Raw genomic sequence first — 18,536 nt, 5'->3', positions numbered from 1 at the left:
AAAATACACTGTTTAATAAAACCCAACATGCTAAGGCAACTAAGGCTAATGTGACATGAGGGATGGGTCCTGAGCTCCTGGCACAGAACATCCATGACTGGAGACTCCTCCAGATGAGCAGGTTTCATGGCCTGGTGGTGTATGTGAGCACTATTGTGAATGGGTGAATGCAGACTTGGAACGGACAGAGCTTTGGTAGAAAAAAGCGCCGAATAAATGCAGTCAATTCAAGATTTCAATATGCTCTACATACTCCTTAGAACATTCAACATTTAAAGTTTCAATCTAATGGAATTAAAAAAGGATCTTCAGATTTTCAGTCAAAAGACATGTAAAGTAAAAAGTGAAATTGTCAAATTGTAATATTGAAATTCACGATTCAAAGGCAGCTGTCGTCTGTTGTAAACGCCTCAGTCTTGCCACCTGTTTTTTAGTCTTTTTTCAAGACTACTGGTGCTCTATTACTGGGAAAATACCCCATATCCCCTTACCAACAGTGGGAATTTTCACCAGAGAAGCACAAAGGCAAATGAGCGCACTAGGGACAGAGACCCCCTCCTGATGGTGCAGTGACACAGTGAAAAACTAACTACTGGATCACATGTCACACAGGAGAGGAGTAGCTGGAAAACAGTGTAAGAATCTCGCTTCCGTTCCAGCCGAGAAAATGCCAAAAGGTCCAACTTTTACCTGTTTTGGTGACTACGTGAGCTTAAAACGACTGCAGAGACTCAGACATTGTTGCAGAAATGGAAGCCGCACGGCACGGAGCTCAAAAACCTGCTGACAAAGCACATCGTCGACCTGATCTTTAAGTGCCAAATGGGTTATAGGGTCAGGCTGAGGACAGCGGGTAACCCAGATTTCCAGGGGCTTTGTAATGAGTGAGCGACGACCATTGAAAAGTTCTCAAGTAACCATATTAATCACAGCACCCATTCATTTAAATTTAAACCCCACGTCGGCTAAAAACGGCGACGCAGGCTGGACTGTTGACTTGGGCCTTTTTACCGGCTCACACGTCTCAGGCAGTTTAAATGTCAAAAACACTTAAATGACTCATGTTTCTATGACTCAATTTCGAGACGCTTACATCTCCGAATGCAGCTTCTAGTGTAAAATGAATCACTCACAGAAAGGGACGCCTGGGTTACACTGACGTGTAATGCATCTTTTCACAAATGTAGACGCTCGCCCTTGGGAAAATGCAATAAAGCAGTTTTCACATGGACGGGACAGCGGGGGGACGTTTGGCAGTGCTTGCTGACAGAGAGGCACACGTTGGCACATCTAACACCCAATATCACTGAAGGCACATGCAATTTTTTAAAAGGGAGTATTACATTCTGATCACGTGACACGAGCCTGCGTCAGAGCAGGAGACTAGATCCCTTGTGTTCTGTAGAACTCTAGTATCCTTCCGTGCTCCTCTAATTGCCCTGGGCTGTGCTAGCTGTCACTATGGCCAATAATTGCTTCTCCCTACTACAGAAATGATTTTCTGGGAGGTTTGTGTGGACTCTTCTCTTCTACACATCTTCTTGCTAAGCCCTTTGGACATGAAAGTTGAACTACTTGTTCCCATTGTGATGTTTATGGCCCTTAGAAGAGGTAAAGATGGCTGTTTATTGTTTATTTATCAGCATTCTATTGTGCCACATGCTGTCTGCTGCCCAGAGCAGGGAATTTAAACACATTTATATCTTAAGAACCTTTTGGTAAATGGAGAAAAATGAGATTTCACTTTAAAAAAAAACATTTTGGGCATTATCCCATTAATGACACTGGGTTTAACCTTGTCAAATCGAAAATTAAGGACCTGCAGATTAAAGATGGGGGAAAAAACCTTCCAAAATTGAATTCAATTTTCCCCACATCTAACCAGTTTCAACCATTCACGCTTTTAAAATGCCACACATACCGACAAACCGATCAGTACAGGGTCCAGTTAAGACACAGTAAAGGGTACCTGTAGTTCCGATTTCCATTCATGAGGTCCGTGCCCGGTTCACTTCCCGGATCACAGTTAGCAAAGGTGGGGATTCCTTTCAGTCCGGCGTCTCCTTTGGCAGTGCACCTCCTCTGCAGTGCTCAGTGGCAAACTACCCGAGGCTCGTCTCGCTGGGGGCGGGGGTCAGTAAAGTCTTTTTGGCGGCCGGGGTCGCAAGCGTCCCCGTTTGCACTCGGTCAACCTATCCTATGGGATGCGACTGCCACGGTGAAAGCTAACGCGAACACTGCTAGTTAGCCGAGTTAGCCGGCTAGCCAGACTGGAGAAAGTGGCTGGAAGGGAAGCGAGCGGGTGTCAGGACATCATCGGTGCGGGGTCAGCGGGTCCAAATGAATCACGACGTGAAAATGACGAGAAGCCGGGGCGACGTAAATCCCCTCGTCCTCCGCGGAACGCGTCGGAGTTCCGACAGTAATTAGCTTGCTGGTTAGCTCGACAGTTGGATACTTGGAATTATGACAAACGACGTCTCATTTATCGCGTTAAAATCCGCCGACGACGCGGGGCCCGTCGCTAAAGTAGCGGCCGTCGAACGACGTCGTCTCCCGCAGCCTTGATCCCGATGACAAAACCCGGCTGACAACCCGGGCATTACCCGAGAATAAGTGTCAAAAGGCTCGGTGTGGTTGACAGATAACTCTGCGAGGCTGGAGCAAACCTGCTAAATATGGTGAAGTTGGCTTTCTGACACCAACAGGAAGAGGTGGGACCGGCCGCCATACGTCAACACAATCCGCCTCCAAGGTAACCCTGCACGGGCCGGGCCACGCTGAGCAGGCGCCCCCGAAGTCCCTTTGGCTTTATTCTAAAGATTAGTACCGGACACGGCTTTATAAGACGATGTTACACAATAGGAAACGCAATAAAGATGAACCAACAAAACGGGAATTAATAAAAAACATTTTTTTTATTTTCTTTAAAAAATAACGCACCCCGACAGGATTCCCTACTATCACATACAGAGCCAAAATCCATGTCATTGCATTCAAATCTATGGGGAAGTGCTATGACAAGGGCTGATCTTAACCAGTGGTATCAATATTGCTTCGTCAGTGAGGCTGTGTGGAGGGCAGTGGGCTCTCTGGTGTCCTCCCAGGGTGGGGTGTGGGGTGGGGGGGCTGCCGTTTCATCGCCCACCCTTCACAAGGTGCTTTGTGGCTTCAGTGAATGAAGAACTGCATCTGGTTTCAGTGGTGCTGGAAAACGGTCCTTGTTTTTGTTTGTTTTTTAGCACAGAGTGAGAAGTAAAAGATGGACCAAGTGTGAAAGGCCCAGTGAGTGGTGAGCCAAAATACATAACAGGTTAATATTATATATTTATATATACAAATCACCTCAGACACAATGAGAGATCAGTAAAATGGTGTACAAAGGCATATAGATTATGTAAGTTAATAAACAATGATTACAAAAATCAAACTTGTGTGGTCTCTGTCTTTTTGTTCCCTTTCGATTCTAAAGAGGCTCTGACCGTCGCTGAGGCGCTTTAAGGGCTGACTGAGATGAACTTTTGAGACCGTTTCCATAGTGCCCTCTTAAGGATACACTCGGACACGAGTCCCAATATTCATAATCATTGACAGAAGGAAATCGCACTCTTAACCGTTACACAATCAAGGCAAAAGAAGAAAGAAAAGAGGCAGCAGAGCACACAAAGGTGCTAGTACTGCTAAGGAAAAAAACATAAGGTGGCTCAGAATATTCAGTCATAAAAATAATTCCATGCATTAGTTTTCATAAATCCAGAAAGTGACTACATGTATTGGCAGGGCATATTATGTCGTAGAAGTCGTAATCATTTCCTACCCTGTCTTAGTGTAGCAACCCCCTACATGTGCTGCCCATGCACACAGAGCACCAATGGGGATTGGCTAACACAAACTAGGGGGTTAGGGCAGGGGATGCTGCAGGTGGGAAAGGTCAGATCAGGTGGCGAGGAGAGGAAGTGATGACGTAAAGGGGGTTCAATGATAGTTTGGCTTGGACGAGTGAGTCTGGAAGTTGGTCGCTGTATGCCACAGAAAGATACTGTAAAGGTGGAGATGTGTGTGCTTCTACCCAGGTCTAAGTTGTAAATGTCTCCAGCTTTTAACAAAAAAAAAAAAGGCATGGATAAAAGAAAGTACACAAAACTGTGCAGTAGTGGATGTATCCAATGCACCATGTGGTTATAAAGTACACGTTGGAATGTGCAGAATGATTGGAGCAAGGTCACGCGCTGAGTGAGAGTTCAGCTTTGCAGCACTTACGTGATCACAGACTTTGCATTTGCCTGCATTCAAATTCTAAAGAGTGTTGACCTTGCCTATTGCCATAGTTACCACTTTGTTCTGAAAGCAAGTGCAGGTGTGAAGACATCAAAAGTATACCGTGTCAAGCCTCCCCACTTTGAAGTAAACTAAATCAATTATGTAAAATGTAAAAAAAAAAAGTGCCTCAAAAGTAATTAAAGAGCAACACAGAAATAAAACAGCTTCCTGTTAAGTGCCCCATATCCATTGGTTGGCATCATTTTGGCTGTTAGTAATGCTGGTTTAGGTGCATGGGTTGCAAGTATATTTGATACACTCTACGCAAATGGTCCCGCTATTTTACTCCTAGGCATGTCTCTACATGAAAAATCTCTAAAGGAACGGGCTGTCCAGCACAGACAGCGCGGCAGGACTGTCTACGATATGCTACACCCGCTTCCCTCCCCGTTTGACTAAAACTCTTCCATGCAGGACCCGCGGCACCTACATCCTAACACTAAGTGCTAATGTACCAAACCTCAAGCTCCTCAAGGCTTTTTAAAAAAATAACATTATTAAAAAACAGTTTTTAAAAAATGAATGTGGTTCACAACAACAGAATGATATATGTGTGTGTGTGTGTGTGTGCATGCCCAGGTTCACCCCTCAGGAGGATCTATATGCTTGGGACTTGGAACACTGGCATCCCGCATTCGGATGGGCCATGAGGCAGCATCGTGGTGGCAGTTTTTTTTTTTGTTTGTTTTAAAAGAAAAAAAGGATTTTGTGATAATTTACCATAAATTGCCCAAGTTTCTCCCATCCGTATTGCATACTTACATACACAGGAGTGTAAAGGTAGCATAAAATACAATTACATAATATCCACATTTTAAAAATTGAACATAAAAACAACACGAGTCCTGGTAAAATTGATAAAATGTCAACAATAATAATAATAATAACCTTTTGAGTGCATGAGACTGTTGAGTCGGGCTGTGTTTTACAGACGAGGGGCCTTTTGTTTCTTGAAATTGGGTGAATCACTGTCAGGTCTGTGATGTGTGTGTGACGGGCAGTCATTGGGAATAAGGGATGGGGATGAGGTGGTGGTGGTAACAGGCGTTGTGCCCACTCAGGTAGAAATTACGGGAGAGGGATTGGTGATGGCGACGGATGGTGTTCAGGCAAAGTACATGGTCCTCAGGGTATCGTGATGAATCTGAACAGCTTTAGCCAGAGCCTGGGGGTCCCGACCATTACTCTGACCAGACACGTGGCTGCCCTCGCCACTGCAGAGACAACAGAGACCGGTGTTGTTGAACAGCGACACATCACATCACATTACTGCCATTTCATCACTATCTCAAACCTGGACAGCATGGCATCGCCGTCTCCGACTCAAGCAGAGGTATAGGCCGGGGTCTCCCTTGTGATAAATACACAAACTATATATCAACAAACCTGTCGTGTTCTTTGTCCACAAGATGGTAGCGAGCACGGAAGGCCACAAGACGAGCGTAGTAGGCTGGCGCAGGGATGGAGACTGAGCGAGTGCAACGCACGTATGTGTGGCACAACTGGTAGGTTAGAATCTGCAGCTCGTCCGCTGTGAAACGATTGTCGTCCCATAAAACATAGTAATGAGACGGTCGGCTGGTTCCCTGAGAGAGAGGATTGGGGGGAAATAAATGAGGGGAAAAGAAAGCATGCCAACTCCGCAGTAGAAACTATCAAATTTGTCGGGTTGTTAGGTGAAATGTGTCAAAGGATGGCATTGCTATCTGTTGTACCTGGATGCCTGCATGGCTGCACAGATAGAAGTCAAATTCAAAGGGATGAGTGATGCTGGTATCGACTGTTGTTCCTGCAGGGATGTTCCCACTCTTTCCAATCTATTATAAAAAGGGGGGAAAGTCACTAAAGAAGCATTTAAATAGGTGGCTGAATATCATGGGCAATAGAAGGCTCACCCTCTCTGACTTGTCTGCACAGAAGAGGCGCGTGTGGTGGCGTTTTTGAACAACAATATAAGTAATGCCTGGCTGGTAGTCTTTCTCCAGTTTGATGCAAGCGTCTCTGATGGCCAGGAGCTCATAATGCAGAATCTACACAGGAGCGCACATATCAATTTAGAATTTCTAAATGCTAGTTTATATTATCTAAATACCATACTATCAACATATCACTCTGAAGCTAATTAGGTATGTTAAATCAATGACATAGCTGTGTAATTCAGTGTAATCCAGCCCCATTTATCATTGGCTTACTTGTGGTAGCTGTCCTTCCGGAACGCCATCTCTGTAGAAAATTATCCTGGTGGGCTTGAACCGGGTCGATTTGTAAAACTGAATCAGCAGTTCTCGCACCATGTAAGACAAGTCTTCGATGATCTCCTGCCGGGGCCTCTGCACTCGCACTGTGGCACAGTATCGGCTTGGATGAGCATCCATACTGCCTACCACCTACGAGACGGGAAAGGAAAGAGTGGGCTTTTTTTCCTAGCATTAGTCTATATCCATGCAGTTGCAAAATAAATCAATTGTTTATGACCGACAGTGAATTTGCTTTGTATTCAAAATAATAATAAAATATGTTCCATTCCTCATCATAAAATTGATCCCTTCACTGCCTTTTGTTCTATAGTGTACCGTCTCCGATCCCTCATTAGCAGCCCCTAGTGGACGTGAATGGGAAATACAGGGGTTCAATATTAATCTTTCCTCTAATTTATTAGTTCTTCCAGCATTTTCAAGATTTATTTATAACAATACCAGATATCTTTTCAGTTGGATAATGAAGGCAGACCTAATGCCCTATGCCTCCTTTTGTGTGTATGACTTTGGAGGAGACTGCGTGGCAACAACGCAACCAACTGTAGCAGAGGCGCAGAGTCAAGGGTGGATAAGTGTTGACGTCATTTCCTTTTTCTTTTTTTTTTGGAATGTGACTCATTGATGATCCACTTGTTCTCTTTAACCCTCACTAAACCTTCATACCTCTTTTTATTTGTTCTGAATCATTTGCTGTGTGGATGTTACACCAGTTTCATGAGGGTGTGCCACAGCTTTCCCCATGATATTTTCTGTATCTGGACTGCAGATATGCTATCATTCATTTGTTGATTTTTTTTGTTTTTGATTAAATCTGAGAAATACTATACTATATTATAAGCTTCAGGTCATAATGCCTAATATACATTGCTTTTATTAATGTTGAGCAGCATTAAAATACCATTTATATGACCTGGTGCTACTATTATCAAGCAGCAACAACCAGCTGTCATTTATCTTTTTTTCACATGCCAGTATCATAGGCCAAGAAAGATCTCATTAAATTCTGACCCTCCAAAGGTTATACATGATCACAAAGCAACCTAACATCTTATGTAACCTTGTATTACTACTGTCAGATGAGCAAAATACAGTAGTACAGACAAACTCATTGACAGTATTCCAGTGAAGGTCACAATTTGTGGGAAAAGCTGCTTGGTTGAGGTCTTGACTCTCTGAATGCTTTGTTTCTAGTTGTGCTACAAAAAGCTTTGGTCCTCCAACCCTAACACAGTGACGATCAACAATGTGGTTATTAGCCTTGTTGCTTCAGTGTGTTTTTCTATTTGATAAATATTTTCTATTTGATAAAGTCCAAACTGTAGCTTTTCTACACCATGTGATCGTCAGGCAATACAGTGATCCCTCGCTATATATTATTTCATCTTTCACGGCTTCACAGATTCATTGTTCATTGCAGTTCTCAAATATAATCGAAGGTGGCATATCCGTTTATAAAAATCTTCTTGCTCAGAAAAAGAAAGAGCGCCAACAACTACCCATAACAATGTTCTTCTCTCGGAGAAAGACTCCTGCGCCTTCAGTAGAAACAGACGCTACAGCGGAGCGGAGTCAGGACGCAGAGGCACAGCTGGGACTGAAATACGCGAGTGACAATGTTTCCAACCTTGTATTACTATATTAAAATTATTGTTTTAAACAAATTTTGGGCTTTAAAACAGGTTTTGATTTTTGGTTTCATTCTATAGTTCAGTATTGCATTGTAAAATAATAAAAAAAATAAAGCTGACTACTTCACGGATTTCACTTTTCACGTGTTATTTTTGGAACGCAACTCCCGCGATAAACGAGGGATCACTGTACTGTTAAAAAAAAAGGATTGTTACACCTTACGCTTTGCTTTAGCAAAATACTGGTGCCATCTGTATGCCCAACTGGTGCTTGACTCATTTTCCAGTCTTGTTTGATGAAGGTGTTATTTCTGAGACTTACAGCAGTAATGGAGGGCTTCTTGCCATCTCCAGCAGGAGGGTGTGTGACATCTGCTCCCAGGAAAATAACTGGCTGCTGAAACACTGCTGACCTGAAAAAGTGCATGTTATTATACTCAAAAATCAATCTGTGTTCTATCTAGACTGAAAAAGGTCAATTATGAACAAACACGCCTGCTTGTAGTTTAATTTACAAATGTGGAATCCTGTCACCGGCCAGTAATACTGAAAACTTCATTTTTATGATGTTCTGCGACTGGAAAAAGAACAAAGACTCACCGTTGGTGAGGTACCAGGATGTTGTTGATTCCTCCCAGCTTCACATTGATCTTGAGGCAAAGGTTGGAGAGAGTCTGAGGGGACGTTTTCACTACGTTCTTCACCTGAACACACTGTGTGGCCATGCCCAGCAGGGTGTCTCCCACACGTTTGACCTCAGCTAAAAGGTGACGGTTTAGTGAAGATGTTTTAGAAGAAGGGACTACTTTCAGTGCGCTTAGCTAGTTTGTAGTCAACACATGTCTGTGCAGAAAAAAGGACAGACGCAGTGCAGAAAAGCTCATTTTAATAAATAAATAAATAGAATACCGTAGACAGGAGTCTTCCCAGGCAAGATGACAATGATGAGCTGCAGCCCGGAGTAAGTGTTCTTCAAATGTCTAAACATGGGCTCCACGCTGTCCGCACCCTGGGCATATTTACAGAAACAGGGCTGACCCTGAATCGGCATCCCAGCATCCTTGGAGATTTTACGCAGCTGGTCGGTAAAGTTCCTGGAAGACACCCAGAGCAGTTTGTCATGTTTTATAGTCTTGAACGGTTATTAAGAAAGTGATTCATTTTAAATCTGTGTAATTTGAGGGGGGGTGTCTGTAAGCAAAATTAACGTGTACGTTCTGATTTACTTCCTCATATGCACAAAAGATGTTAATTTTTCAACTAATTGCTGAATAATTCCCATGATGGGTCATTTGTGCTTACTTCAGCACTTCTTCTCTGCACTGTTTCTGCGGGGCGAAGCAGGCGATTGCCCACACTTTGATCTCAATGCCGTTATAAAACTGCTTCCCTCTCATGTCCCACACTCCCTGGTTGGGCGTCGCTATGGCACGGTTCTGCCAAAGAAAAGAAAACAGGAGGGCTCTCAGAGGAGATCTACGGTAAACCGATGCAGCCCCACATCACCCTGCATTACCCGTCCTCCATACTGCAGGATAGGCGCTGGAAGGACCCTCCCCGTCACCTCAGCCATGTCATCTTTCACTTTGATCCCAAACTCTTGGATGTAAGGGTCAAGGTTGAAGTTTGCATTCTTCATCTGTGGAGAGCAAAAATCACGTCACACATTCTACAGTTGACCTGCCGTGCCCTCCACCCTTAAAGTGTCTGAGCAACTTACCAGCCTGCTGATCTCCTCCTGCCTGTCCGGTGCAGAGCGAGCTGTGGCTTTTATCATGGTAGAGGTCTGATTATCAGTCAGCTTCTTAATGCAACGCTGTCCTGCTACAATGTTACACACCTGGAAGGCGTAAAGTGGACTAGTTAATCCCTCACACATTTGCACTGTAGCACAGCTAATTGTTCTTGAACCCCTCCTCACCTCTAGAGGCAGATAGGTGTGCTTCTGCTCCTGCCCCACCTGTAGACAAGGCAGGTGGGGGTATTTTAGCTGCAAGTTGTACTTCTGCTTGAAGTACTGGGCCACTGTGCATTCTACAGTTTGCCCACTTTCAAGCTGGAGGGGGAACCTGGTAAGAAATAAAAAAAAAAAAAACATTCAAAACATTTAATCTGTGAAATTATAGGATGAGGATTTTCTTTTGCCATTTAAAACCCTGAATGTCTATTAGTATTCAATGTAATGGATTGAGTTTTTTGCATAATGTACTGGTCACATGTAGATGCCTGCCTGAATCATTTCATAATCATGAGTAAATTTGACTCAATTCTAAATCAAAACAGCAGCAAAAATGTGAAAGGTGATGATGTATATTTCTGTCTGCACTCACGTTTGGTGGCTGGCTGGTCGTCGGGTGACATTGCATACACGATATTTCCTCTTCATTTGGCCACAGTGGGTCACTTCCACCTTCAGGCCTGTTACCATGTGCGCGTACACACACACACGCGCGTGCACACACACACGCATGCATTAAAAGCAAAGCAAACAGCTTCAAGTGAAAAAATACATACACCTATTTTTGCTTTCTTGTTGAAAACTAACTGTTTTGAACGGACCTCTGCCACTGGTCAGTAGCCCACCTTTAATCTCCTTGGTAAAACGGACCCTTTGAGAGTCAGTGAGAGTCTTGGGCTGCTCGTCAATATTGCGAATGTCCAAAACTTCACACATGAACTCAATTACTGGTTGAGCTTTGTAGAAGGCCGTGGCAGACACTAGGGGGAGACAGAGGGCAGAAATAAGAGAAACCCTAGCTACTCACCCAAACTTCTATTGCTCCAAAAACTAAATAGCATCAGAACAAGTTTAGTGCCATGAAAAGTTGAAATAAGCAGAGAATAAAAATATAAAGCAGCCGTCTTTGTGACGTTATACACAAACTGCTGCTTGGATTTAATTAAATTTGACTTTTCCGTAAAAAGTCATGCAGTCAATTAAATAAATGGTAGCACTCACCGAGTACACACACTGTCATCACTGACTTACCATCAATGTTGAGCATCATCTTCCACATGGCGGGACGTACAGACTGGTGGAACCCAAACCAGACTTCCCTCCCACCTCCCAGCGGGTGGTAGTATCCTTCAGGTGGGGAGAAGAACGAACGGCCCACTGGAGTGTACCTAATCGGAGATGAGAGCATGAACATGACAAACGGCACAATGAGCTCACTGAAATGAACGCTGACCTCACTGTGACTTCATATCCAGTAATGCTGTATTTTGCAACGGTTTAAAAAGAACCATGACTTTAAAAGAAAGAAAAAATAAGGCATTACTTTTTTTAGAAATTGATGTTTTTCAGCTTCCCGTTGTTATCACAGATAAAATAAATGAAAAAATAATGATAATTCACCTGCCACAATGAGGTTCAGTGAACATTTTCACACAGGTTTCAGCTTACAGACATCTTTTGTTTGAGATTTTGAACCTTGGAGGCATGAACGCACCAATGGAAATGGAACGCAAATGGAACGACCCGTTTAACACCGATAGGCTATCATTAGTGAGGTCAACAGATGATGGATTTTAAAAAGTAAAAGTAACTGCCAATTATTCTGTTGCTGTCACGTTATATAATACGTATGTCGTACAAAAAAGTAAAAAAAAACATCCAGCAAAACACATCAAACTCACTATACACATGCTGGAGTGATTCTTGTTAAAACAGGACAAAATTGCATGCAAACTCAACTAAAATCAGAATATTAAAAATGCAACTAAGACAGCCACATAAAGTGATTGGACGAGAGTGGGGCGAGACGTTCTGCCCGTGCATTTGAGCTCTATGCCAAATCCTGACCCAGAAATGGTCCAGCATGACGGCAAAAAAAGTAAAGAGCGATGCTTTAAAAGAAGAAGCGGGTGAAATGGTGAAAACTGCAATATATTTTTGGATAATTAAGGAAACACACTTAATGCTGTCTCAATTAAAGGAGCTGAATATTTTAAAATATGCTGACGGGGGAAAAATAAGAAATGGTGGCTTGTTCCTATCGACTACTGTCATGGTCTGTGGTATCGTAGGTCAACTGGAAACATCCCCATACCAACTAGACAATAAATCAATTACACTCTCGTACATTTACACTGGGACAAAGACAATAGTCTAATTAAATGGCTCAGTTGAGCCAGAGCCTCTAAAAGCTGTAAGCTACTGCATCTGATCCAGTCAGACCGTGCACAGACCCCACACAGACCCCCTACGCCTCAGCAGACCAGAGCAGCCCATTGGTGGAATGTTCACCATAAGCAGTCCCGTTTTGTTTGAAGCTGCTTTTGGACCAACGTTACAGCCAAACAGCTACAAATTTGTGGGAACCTCTGAGAAACATAACTTTCTAATAAGCTGAAAGGACCGTGATATCTCTGATCAACTATCTTTGAAAATCTCAATAAAAAACATGAAAAATGATCAATTTTTCTTTATGGTAGTGTTAGGTTCTGTCCTTTACCTCATAGAGGCCAGGTGGCGCATAGCCACATCCAGGGCTTGAACTGAGTCAAGGGGGACCTGCAATCGGCCGCTGACCAGGGTCTCCTGCAGCAGGCGCCATGACACCTTGGCCAGCCAACGGATGGACACCTTGAATATTCGGTCCTTTCCCTCACCTGGGATGGTTACTTCAAAATCCACCTAGAAAAATGGAGCACATAAAAATAGAAATCGTGAGGAAGAACATGAAAACATAAAGCAATTACAAATTGATCACATGAGGGAACAGCATGTCTATTTAAATAACTTGTAAATGAAAGTTGTTTACTGTTTACGGGGTATCCAAAGAAGTATTCTTAAGCCTTTTTAATGCGAATGTTTGGGAGGTTTATCATCAATGACCTCTAGACTGCATTGAAGACTGGTCAGATATAAGTTCAATCAGGACCAATCAAAACAACTTGAGACAGAAATAAGGGGCACAACTTAACTTACTCTAATTAATCAATCACTTTTCTGTCACAAGTATACTGCACACGCACTAACATGATGATTGGTATCTGACGTATTCAGGATCCGAAAAACTTTATTGTCCGCCAAATAATGACACAGCTCAAAACATAAACATCACGAAGATGTAAAAAAACCAAAAAAAAAAAAAACCAGTTAAACCAATGTATGGGTCTATTTTGCTTTGTTTTCAGCCAAAACAATCAGGTTCCATTGTGTCTTAATTGTGAGGCTTAATTGTGTCGGGGATTTTCTTAGTATTTCTGGTGTTTATGTTTGGAGCTCTGTCACTATTTGACAGACAATAAAGTTCTTTGAAACTTGGTTATTCTTCTTTGAAAAATCTTTAGCTAGCAACATAATCACTAAAAAAAAACCATGTTGCTGCAAAGTAACATAATAAGCACAAGATTTGTAACAATGTGCTATAAAATGGAATATCGTGATGTATCTGGTTAATTCAAAACCATGTCAAACACCTACCTTCTCACTCCCGATAGGGAGTGCTAGCACTGTGTAAATGTTCTTCTTGCCATCATACACCGGCTTCCGGTCACCGAAGAGCTGGGGCTTGAAGTGCTGCACCATGTATTCCACAACCTCCCTGCAGGTAGCAACACAAAAACAGAATGGGATAAGAACAACAGAAACAGAAGGAGACTGTGCTGTGCCAATTAAACATGTCGCCTATCAGGATTTCTTTTGTGATCAGGAGAGGGAAGCCCTTGGGAAGAATATTGATCACGCAGGATGCAGCTGGTTGGCACAATATTTCATGGTCACAAGGTATACAAGTGGACAAAAAAAAGGGAGGCCGTGAGATGGGGGGATGCCTTTCAATACGTGGCTGCCTTGGCCTTCATTTAACCATGGGGGTGCAACTTTCCACTGAAAAGGAAAGGTCAAAGGGCCCGACCTTTGTGGGCCTTCGCTGAACCTTTGTCTCCCACCCTTAAAGCAAAAGCAACCGATACTCTCACCCTTTAAGGTGGAACCTTCTCCTGAAATGTTCAAAAATGTTTTTTCTTTATAGAATTCTTGCCACCTGATAATCTGTCTGAAAAATATGCACTAGAACACCTTAGAAAATTATAACACTGGCCATCAACTGGAGGCGACTACAAGACCACACACCTGCCGCTTATAGTGACAAATTCATAGTGTCAATACCCCAGAGGTGGGGATGGGATATTGTCTGTTCATTCCAACAGGCTATTGTGAGATTTCTATCAACACAGCCACATCAGGAACTGTAAGCAGGAGGGCGACTCAAATGGGACAATCCAAGCCGACCTGTTGCTCAATCACCACAAGGCCAGATGGTCACACACACACTTTGGTATAATACTAGCTTTAAGAGGTACCAAAAGTATTATTTAACCATCATTGAATAGAAACTAGCAGGGGAGACAGCTAACCAAAAAGGGACACTAACTTTTGTGCATTTGCACAAAGGTAAGCCCTAGAGATTAACACTTTTCTACACAGGGTTGCCAAGTCTGATTAGTGGCAAACAAGAGATTTTTTTCTAACAATAAATTTGATTCTGTAAATGTATAACAAAAGGGTAAAAAGACTAAGCACTTAATGTATGTTGCTAGTGTCTGATGCTTGGCCTTAATAATAAACCACAAACCGAAGCACTAAGCCTCAATATATTCTGGTATAAACTATAATTTAGAGTGAATTTTAAAACTTAGCTTGTGGAACAGGACATTGAAGAATGTACAGGAAACCAATAGAGCAATCTCTGTAGAAGCAATTAGGAAATCCTAAATAGCTGAATTAGATTGTCCTGCAACACCGGCAGTAAATCCCGCATGGCGTCCAGTAGACTCCACAACAGTGACTCCCAAAGGACAAACAACCATTTTACCTCAAATGAAAACAGTTCAGCCTTGGGTTAAATTCACTTTGGAGCTTTATGATGTGCTCTGAAACACCTGTTCCCTAATTGTTGTGTGACTCAGCAGATATGTGGGGAGCATTACAATGGTAAAAATTGCACAGAGGACAAATAATACTTACCACACAATTTTCCAATTGCCTTTACATTTGTGTATATGTGTCAATTTTGAAGCGTAGTGACAGACAGAACCACATTCTACCTGTTGACTCTGCGTGGACACTTGTCGGGCTTAATGTCCACTTCATAGTGATACACATCCATCTTTGGGATTTCGACCTCAAAGTAGTTGGCCAAGAGCCGGATTGGTTTGCCCACAGTACCCATGCCTGGCCGTCGGGGGGCATGGAACACCTGCTGTAGGGGTGGGGGGTAGACCCCCATGGGCACTGGACAGACAAGAAAGAAATTCAGTAAATGGCACTTGAGAATATGGAACAGAGGATTCAACAACATGATACAACAATTGATAAAGAACAAGTCAGTGGTTGTGAGCAGAGGAGCTTCGGGATGGAGATATTGGGCAGCACCAAGAAAGGAATAGCCAGATGGCCAGAAGGCTGTGACAGGAGCAAACTAGAGTCAGATACAGGAAACAAGGATAGGAAGGGCACCCACATTGGGTAGGAGGGCAGATGAGAAAAATGATGGTGAACAGGAAGAAAAACAAATTTGTAGCATCAATAAATTAAGTGATTAATTTACATAAATTGTCCCTCTACCCTCAAATTAGAATGAGAACGTAAAGAAGAGTGATCTACAGGAGAATATTTCCCTCTACAGAAGTCACTTCCACTCTGTCTGCACTTTATCTGCAACACAGATGTAAGTTCACAGAAGCCAAGTTAGACTTCACTGAGTGGAGATTATCAGGTCTAATACGGAGAAGATCTTGGGCTGGGTGCTAGAGTGTGACTCCTGTCTAAAGGGGCCCCCATGTCTTAACCTTGTGGTCCCTTGAGACCAGCCCTGCTGCACCACAACAAAGGCCCCAGCTGCCTTACTCCTCCATCACACACACACATTCAGAAATACAGGGGTGTATGACGGAGGGAGCGCCCTTGCCACAGCAAATGCACAAACACACTGGGGGCCCCCTCTACATTCCCAGCCTCACCATGGAAACACCAGAGCAACACAGTATTGTCATGGATATCAGGGACCAGTGTGTGTGTGAAGGCTGTTGAGGGAGATGGAAGGAGGTGGGGTGCTGCTGTGAACATGCTGAAGACACCTTGGCCTTTTTGGCCTCGCTGTGAGCACGTTCCCACTACAGAGCCAAGGTGACTGTGTAGCCCAAACTGTTAAAGCCATGCTTTTAATAGCATCTGCAGAGATCCAGGAATACCACCCAACTGAAAGGAAGTAGTAAATAAAACAAACACTATAATGCTGTTTAGAATATTTGCATGTTTAATTCAGGCACCATATCTGACAAATAGTATAACCTCCATTAAGAAACATTTGCTTTATATGTTAATGTACAAGAAAGCATATAGTGTACACAAATATCAAGTGTGCATTAAGACTGTGGCACGTTAACAATGACACATACTTCGCCCTCTAGCCAGGGATGGCAGATGGCGAGAAGAGGTGCCAGTGCTCTCACATATCCCCAGACAATAGCGGGCTTCCCTGCGCGGCAAGACTTAAAGCTTTGGTGCAGCATCACAAGTTTGTCAGACACCAAAGCCAGTCTTGACAATGACATAAGTAAAAGACGGAACAATATGGGAGAGACTACATTAAAGTTATGTCGTGCAGAAAATGCACATATCATATTAACTTGGGGACAGGACTTCAAAATATTAAATAAATAGAAATTAGTGTTTTTTAGGAGTTCCTCTCTCATTAGTAGAGGACGCACAGATAGAATAAAAGGGGGAAGTACAATAATATATTTATTGCCAAATTAGCCGACTCCCTGAATAATTGGCTCTTGACCATGAGCTGCATAGATAGATAGATAGATAGATAGATAGATAGATAGATAGATAGATACTAACGGCAGATCAGTGGGCAACAAACGAATATTTTTAGCGGCGCATAAATAATTAATTTGCAGATGTTGGGCCCGAGCTTGTGCACGTTGGCGCTAAACGCCGTTAAGCCATCCTGACCGGTGTTCAGCAGCTAGAAGCTGTCAGCAGAAAAGGAGGATGGTGTCCTGAGCTTGCTGTGCTCAGGACCAGCTGCAGCTGCTGCAACTTGAAGGCGGGCTTCACCTCGTCTCTCCTCACCGAGATTCCCACGACCCCCCTGCTCCCGCGCATGGCTGGGGATATTGTCAGCCTTCTAAAAGAAACTGTCGCTGTAAATCGCGATTAAAAATAGCGTTTTCGGCTAAACGTTTGGCATGCAGATTGCGCTTGAGAGCCCCCTCCGACCTGCGAGCGTTGCGATGCAACAGACGGCTTGTCAGCCAGCCTCCCTGCACATCCCTCTGACGCCAACACCGGAGTAGGGGGACACATTTATTTCCAACGGTACTCTACATAATAATGCACAACTGCCATGTTATGACTGCTTGCGTGCCAAAACCATAAGGTAAAAATAAACATACCAGCGCCAGACGGTCCCGGCTCCATCCCATTCACTTAGCCGCGCGGGTACTAGCTAACTAGTCCAGGGTGCTGTGGCCAAACCGCCGGCCCCTGCAGGCTGGAAGCGTCTCAGACTTCCAGCCCCCTCCTCTCGGCATGTAGTCTTCTTCTTTCTCGGTGCACCCCCGCCCCCTGCCCCTTACAGAACCCCTAGACTCGCAAAGGAGTTGAGGCTAACGGCGACAGCTGCCAGTTGCCAGTCTGCCACACTGGCGCTAACGTCGGCAAAACTAAGAGAGATACCGACTGATTTGAAGCCACTTTTCCTGTCACGGGGGTGTTCTGTTCGTCCAGGCGCTGTGAGTTCGCCGATCGTCCGCAACGCTGTGATTTCTGCTCGTTGTGTTGTGCTCCTGCTCTCCGTTCAAGCAGGATTCTCCAGCGGAACAAAAAAGGCCAGCCCCTCACCCCTGAAAAAGCTGAAACTTCTTCTTTCCCAATAAAAAGTACAAGGAAGCTGTTGATTGACTCACTGTCACCACCCAGAGGGTTGAGGTGGAATTACACTGCAAATGTGTCAAGAAGGGAGAGAGCGAGGGAAAGCGTCTGGATCTCTGGTCAAGACACACTTTCCCACAACAAAAGATGGTTTTAGGGGCACACACTCACTACTTAATGAAGAGTTAAATAACCACTCATTAAAACTGTAGAAAAAAAAACTGTGCACGAAACATATTTGAATATTATTCTAATGTGTGAAATTGATTCATGATCAATATTGTATATTTATCGATTAGTATTAAAGTATAAGAGGGTAATCAACCCATAATTGAGTAAATGACAATTAAGGAAAGTCATAATTATGACGCCGCCTATATATATTTAGAATTTGAATATTTTGGCCTTTTTTTAAAAGAACTGTGAGTTTTTACC

At 43.4% G+C, this 18,536-nt stretch overlaps 2 protein-coding genes across 6 annotated transcripts in view; both read right to left on the bottom strand.

Annotated features, from left to right (window-relative positions):
• Positions 1–2,688, bottom strand: part of LOC130531980 (protein argonaute-3) — a 30,743-nt gene extending 28,055 nt beyond the window's left edge. For all 4 annotated transcript variants that reach the window (XR_008952242.1, XM_057044155.1, XM_057044153.1 and 1 more), the window contains exon 1: positions 1,970–2,688. Coding sequence is in view for 3 of the 4 variants with exons in the window: in XM_057044155.1 (XP_056900135.1) it covers positions 1,970–1,988 (19 nt within the window). In the remaining variant the exon portion in view is untranslated. The remainder of the gene's footprint in view (positions 1–1,969) is intronic.
• A 211-nt stretch (positions 2,689–2,899) lies between these two features.
• On the bottom strand, positions 2,900–18,093 carry ago1 (argonaute RISC component 1). Of its 2 annotated transcripts, none has more exons than XM_057044156.1 (19): positions 17,624–18,093; positions 15,263–15,449; positions 13,638–13,758; positions 12,664–12,845; positions 11,196–11,332; positions 10,766–10,924; positions 10,537–10,624; positions 10,128–10,275; positions 9,927–10,046; positions 9,723–9,845; positions 9,509–9,642; positions 9,116–9,300; positions 8,807–8,966; positions 8,529–8,619; positions 6,513–6,707; positions 6,216–6,350; positions 6,036–6,137; positions 5,707–5,906; positions 2,900–5,534 (listed from the first exon to the last, which is right to left on the bottom strand). In XM_057044156.1, the coding sequence occupies exons 1-19, from the start codon at positions 17,646–17,648 to the stop codon at positions 5,426–5,428; spliced, it is 2,601 nt and encodes an 866-aa protein (XP_056900136.1). In that variant the 5' UTR covers positions 17,649–18,093; the 3' UTR covers positions 2,900–5,425. The 2 variants fall into 2 exon arrangements, with proteins under 2 accessions (XP_056900136.1, XP_056900137.1); XM_057044157.1 differs by having other exon boundaries at positions 10,790–10,924.
• Positions 18,094–18,536: the final 443 nt, after the last annotated feature.

The sequence above is a fragment of the Takifugu flavidus genome, chromosome 10 (genome assembly GCF_003711565.1).
Source record: "Takifugu flavidus isolate HTHZ2018 chromosome 10, ASM371156v2, whole genome shotgun sequence".
Classification (NCBI taxonomy): Eukaryota; Metazoa; Chordata; class Actinopteri; order Tetraodontiformes; family Tetraodontidae; genus Takifugu; species Takifugu flavidus.
Note: the sequence above shows the minus strand (reverse complement) of the source record. Positions and strands in the feature narration are given on the sequence as shown.